Below are 5,731 nucleotides of genomic sequence, written 5' to 3' on the forward strand. Positions count from 1 at the left end.
TGTGTTTGATTGATGTCCTTTAAGCTTCCTTGTAACCACATGATAAAAGCTTGTGTAACATCCTCTTAAATGGCACCATGATGAATACTTACGACTCCAAAAACATTCAGCCTTGAATAGTCTCTTTTGGTCCATTAAACAGCCTCCTTAATGTTCTTTTGAAAGCTTTGAAACTGTCCAACTTTGAAGAGTCTTTAATCATATGAAAGTCACTTGCAAAATAGATATTTAAAATTAAATAATAACTTAAAACACTAATAAAACAACATGTTTAATAACTCTCATGCACAAATTAAATGAACATGCAACTTAAACCATCTTGAAAATTAACAAAATGAGATGATTTAATGCATGACTTATTAAATATGAAAATGCAAGTCTTAAATGATGCCAAAGTGTTAATGCAAAGCATTAACTAAAGACTCATTCAATAAACAAGAAACATAATGCACATTTTAAAAGATGTAGATGTATTAATGCAAAACATTAAATAAAGATCCATTTAACAAACAAAATACATAATGAAGCAGATCATTAAACAAAGATGCATTTAACAAACAAAACACATAGTTAAAAATTGAAGAGGTAGTTCAAACTAATCAAACAAAGTGTCACATGCAACACATTGCATGAAATTGGATCGTTATCTTGAGTCCAATAAAACTTGGACTTCTCATCCTCGGCCCAAACTTGTTGAATTAACCCTAACATCGCCTCTTTGAGCTTCTTGGATCTAGCCCAAGTCATAGGCCCAATGGGAATTTCAATTGGATTTCTTCTTGAATTCTCCTCTTCTTTCAACCCAATTGGTATTGGCATAGACGACTTTAATTTTGTTCCAATCGATTCTTCATCAGACGCTCCCTTGCATGTATAATTCTTGCTTTCTTACTATCTCACAATAGATAAATCCCAATTTTTTTATTTTTTATAATTTTAGAAGTTATTTCTATTGATTTTTTCTATCTAATTTGTTAATTGTGGAATTGGTCTGGAATTGGTGTTTAATATACTTTTAAGATCATTTTTCTATCAACAGTTAATTTCAATGCAGGATGTAAAACTATAATTTTCAAAAAGCATTCATTGTTATTGTCAAACATGTGTATAAAATAAAAAGAAATGAAAAATATAATAATATTTTTTAGCATATATAGTAAAATATAATATTTTTTATCATATGATAATGGGTTTGATTGTATTAGCTTTTGTGAGACGGTTTCAGTTTGCTATCCTACATTTTGTTTCTTACTTTTGGGTTATAACATATAAGAAAAATGAATCACTGTGAGATAAAAAGAACAACCACTTCTCATTTTTTAAATAACTTTTATAATATTTTTAAAATTTTTAATTTTTCTATAATATAAAAATTGTATTTTAAAAAGAATTCAACCAAATGGTGTTTAAATTCAATCAACTTAGACAATAATTTATTTAGGTTAATTATAGCCATAAATTTTTTAGTAGTTTCTTTTTTCTTTTCTTTTCTTTTTGTTTATGTGGAGGGCCACATTAGCATCACAATGGTCACCTCAACGATCATTAATGGTCACAATAGTAAAATAATGGTTAACAACGAAAATTATTAATCAAAAGCTTAATTAATGTGTTTTTTTTAATGTTTGAGGGATTAATATGGTGTGTTTTTCATATATGAACTTAAATGATTATGTTAGAGGCGCACCATACTCGATAATGTTGTTGTACGTGGGTTATCATCAAGTGTAGTGCGACTCTGCTATAGTACGAGGTTGTTAGGCTTAGTGATCCCTTGGTGGTCTCCTCTTGGAGGTGAGTGCATTCCTGCTAAAAGCGGGTGGCCTAGAGGATGAGGACAGTTTAAGCTGTTTGGAAAAGGAACACTCAACTTTTAAGAAGAAGGCACTCACCTCCAAGAGGAGACAACCAAGGGACCACTAGGCGTAACAAACTCGTATTATGTCAGAGCCGCACCACACTCGACGATAACTCACGTAAAACGACACTGCCACCTGACTGACTGTACAATCACTATGTCTTAGATTTGTCGGTGACGTGGCATCACTAGGTACAAGGCCTCCCTTTCTATAAATACCCTCCAAGACGATGAGAAAAGGATCTTTTTGGCTTTTCAGCAACCCTAAGCGCTTCATAGCACTCAATCTCCTTTGCTACCTTATCTTCCTCTTTTCTTCGGCTCTTCATTTATTTAGGAGAACCAACCTTCCTTGCACCACCGCCTTCTCCTCCCTTGTTGATACTTATATCAGCAAGGCTTTATTCTATCTTTGAGAGAACTTAAACTTTGTAAACACCCACCATAGAGAAGTTTTTATCTAAGTCTTGAAAGATAAGAAGTTGTAAATGTTACACTTTATCCTTGAAGAATAATAATTCAAATTAATGAATTGGAAAAAATCCTTATCAAGTAAGACTAAGGTAAAAGATGTAATCAATTGAGGCTAGACCTCTGGAAATCAAAGTGTATATTCTATCCTTTTAACCTTAGCAAAAGCATTTTTTAAGTACCAATTTATTCCCTCTTGATAAAATTTGATCCACTGAAACATTTTAATGTTGTAAGATTTTTATATATTGTTAGTAATTTAAATGTTATATAAGACTTAAATATAATGCTTTCTTAATAGAATCATCCACAAAATCAACTAGGAACATTTAGATTAGCCCAACCTATCTCATTTAATAACTAAAGAAATTTTAAATTAAAATAAATTTAATAAATATTTTCATATTTTATCTAAATTTTAAAAAATATTTAGATTATTCCATTAAATTAGATAAATAAGATAACAACTTTCTTTCTAAATCTTTATATATATATATATATTAATCTAACAAAATTTGTGTTCTTAAATCACTTTTTAAAAAATAAATAAATAAAGGACATAGCTTACGAAGTTTTTAATTCTAATATATTTACAAATTCTAAATTATTAAGATTGTAGTATTTTCAAATTAAGGGTACCCATTTTTCCTAACAATTAATACAATAATAAAACCAATTTGTTTTCAACAATAGCTAGTAAAATCACCGTACCCTTGGCAGATAAGAGACAAGAAATCGGAGTGATGACATTATTTGCATGCCCATCTGCAAAATCAAGTAGGTTAAATCACAAGCGTCAAGGCAAAAGCTGAAGCAAAATAACCATAGCAGTTAGCCCTCATCTCCCAAAGATGTTAATAATGACAATTTGCAATTGTGGGAGAACTGACAGAGGCCCCATTCCTCTAAAATGGGAAAATGACAAAATTCAGATACCTTTTCACAGATTCTCAATCACACTCTCTTTCTTGCATGCTCATGCAGCCGTCCCCCCTTCCCCAACCTTGTCACTTCCCCTTGTAATCCCTAGTTAAAATTGAAAGATGCCACTCTATCCGATAATTGAGTTTCGACACTCGAGTTTAATAGGATTTCAATAGCGAGAAAGTTTTTTAAGTTTTTTTCATTCATAAGATTTAAACTTGAATTTTTATTTAAAGATATTAATTTTTTTATTTCTCGACTCAACAAATATTGATTATTGTTAATAAATTTTTCAATGACTAATCATATCATGAAACTTGCCTAATTGATCAATGATTTCCCAAGTGAAATTGAAGTGGCCTTATACTTTCTACTTGAGTGTCTTCATTTTTCATACATCTAACAAATATATCATATGATTTATATAATTTAAGATAGCCTAGATTCAAGCTCATAGTTAGCCTAATTACGAAAACTTGAAACTGGAAAAATAATTGGCCTTGATCTCAGTTACCAGGCTTACATCCCTGGACTCATTGAAGGTCTCTTTCAACAGTCAGTACTGGAAATCCAAATATGTTTACATGATCAACATGTAAATTGCTTCTTCTTTTTTTGTTCAAAACATGTAAATTGCTTTAAATATATATATATATATATATATATATATATATATGTATATTCAGATAAACAGTTGAGTGCAATTAATGAGAAAGGAAATGCTTAAAACTATAGGGATGGCCACCTAATGATGAGCAATGCATGCTCATTAAGTCGGATGATTTGGTGAGTTATGGACAAATTACTGGATAAAAGTCAAGATTTAGTACAACTACTTGCATCTCCAAAGCCTTGTATTGATGTGATAAATGTGATCAATTAGCAGCCTTTAGGGAAAATGAAAAAGTTACTCCCAAAATCTTCCCAAGTAACAGGAAGACTATGGGGTTGCTTTTTGTGAAACATTGACACAGATAACAAAAATACAAGGCAAGAAGCTAAAACAACCTTTCCCCAACATCATAAGCTCCCCATGCATTAAAACAAAGTGACAAAATCCCCTTGTTGATGAGTGCATAAAATTATATACATTAAAACTTAGGCGTAATAAAAGAAAAGCTGATTGTGATTAATAAGATTCACAGGAGAAGTAAAGGCTCTGGGTATTTTCAGGTAAAAAAAGGATAGTATAACAAGCTGAATTACCTCTTTTTTTTTTCCTTTCCTTCTTCCTCGTTTAAGAACTTTGATATTTCCATCCCATTTATGAGATACAGTAACATATCTATCACCAAAAGTTTGTCATCTAGTGGTTAAATTCAGAGAAGTGATGGTGCTAGTATCCATTCATTGCAATAGCTTTATGAGCAGTGTTTTTTTAGAGTATGTGTATCTCTCTTAACAATATTATTTCTAAAATTTAAATTCTACTTTTCTTTTAAAAATATAATGTAAGTTACAACTTCACCCAATATTTTATCATGATTTATGAGGGGTGTTAAAACTTATCTTCTTTTCACCAATGTATGTAAAGCTACGATACCCTTTCTCTTTTTAAGTATTTATATCCGATATTTAAGTTGAACATACACATGTCGGACACGTAAAGGTGCACTTGTTTGATGAAGGGCAAGACTCCCAAGACGTTGCTCCTATTTTAGTTTTGCTTTTCCACCTTGTCTGCTACCTCTAGACTCTACTTACCATGGAGGCTTCTCATATCCTCACAAGCTTTGAAACTGAAGAACAAAGCAGCAGCGAGTCTGGTTGGACCATGTATATTGGCTCCTCCATCCATGAAAATGATTATAATACTTACGAGCAGGCACGCCATCACAAGAACCACCAGTGTCCCAATGGATACAATGAAGATGAGAGCGATGATTCAATGGCTTCGGACGCCTCTTCTGGGCCAAGCCACCACAAGTTTCCACCGAGCAGTGAGCAGAATTTGGGGATGAACCATTTCACGCATGGAAGTATTGTTAAGTCCATCTCAACGGAGAAACTTCAGAAACAGGTGATTAAAAGGGACCAAAGAAGAAACAGACATGGGAAGGGAAAGTTAAAACTTAAGACAATTAGTGCTCCTAGTCGTGTTCAAAGGGGATACATAAGCAAAGATGATGAAGCAGGAAGAGTTGGTGTGTCTCAAATTTCCCAGTCATGTTTAGAAATGTGTGATGAATGTTGAATGGGATTGACTCTGAGAACTTCATAGATGTTTTAGGATGATATATATATATGCGTGTTACATAATTTTGGGTTTTTAATGTGTTCTATGTAACCTATGAACTTTGATTGTTGTTGTTTTTGCTGCTGTTGTCATCATCCTTTTATGTCGGAAATGAATTTTTTTTTCGATGGAAAATTTCGTCAGTTTGTTGGGTGAAGATTCAAAGAGCTGAAGATGTTTTTTGTGACATAGATAAATGCACATGTATGTGTAAATGAAGGTCGCACCAGAAGAAATGAAAA

General features: G+C 32.1%; 1 protein-coding gene across 1 annotated transcript; it reads left to right on the forward strand.

Moving 5' to 3' along the window:
• Positions 1–4,958: 4,958 nt before the first annotated feature.
• LOC108474689 (protein SOB FIVE-LIKE 3-like) lies at positions 4,959–5,447 on the forward strand. The gene has a single exon (XM_017776689.1). It carries the CDS (start codon positions 4,959–4,961, stop codon positions 5,445–5,447), a length of 489 nt encoding a protein of 162 aa, XP_017632178.1.
• The last annotated feature ends 284 nt before the right edge of the window (positions 5,448–5,731 follow it).

The sequence above is a fragment of the Gossypium arboreum genome, chromosome 13 (assembly GCF_025698485.1).
Source record: "Gossypium arboreum isolate Shixiya-1 chromosome 13, ASM2569848v2, whole genome shotgun sequence".
NCBI lineage: Eukaryota > Viridiplantae > Streptophyta > Magnoliopsida > Malvales > Malvaceae > Gossypium > Gossypium arboreum.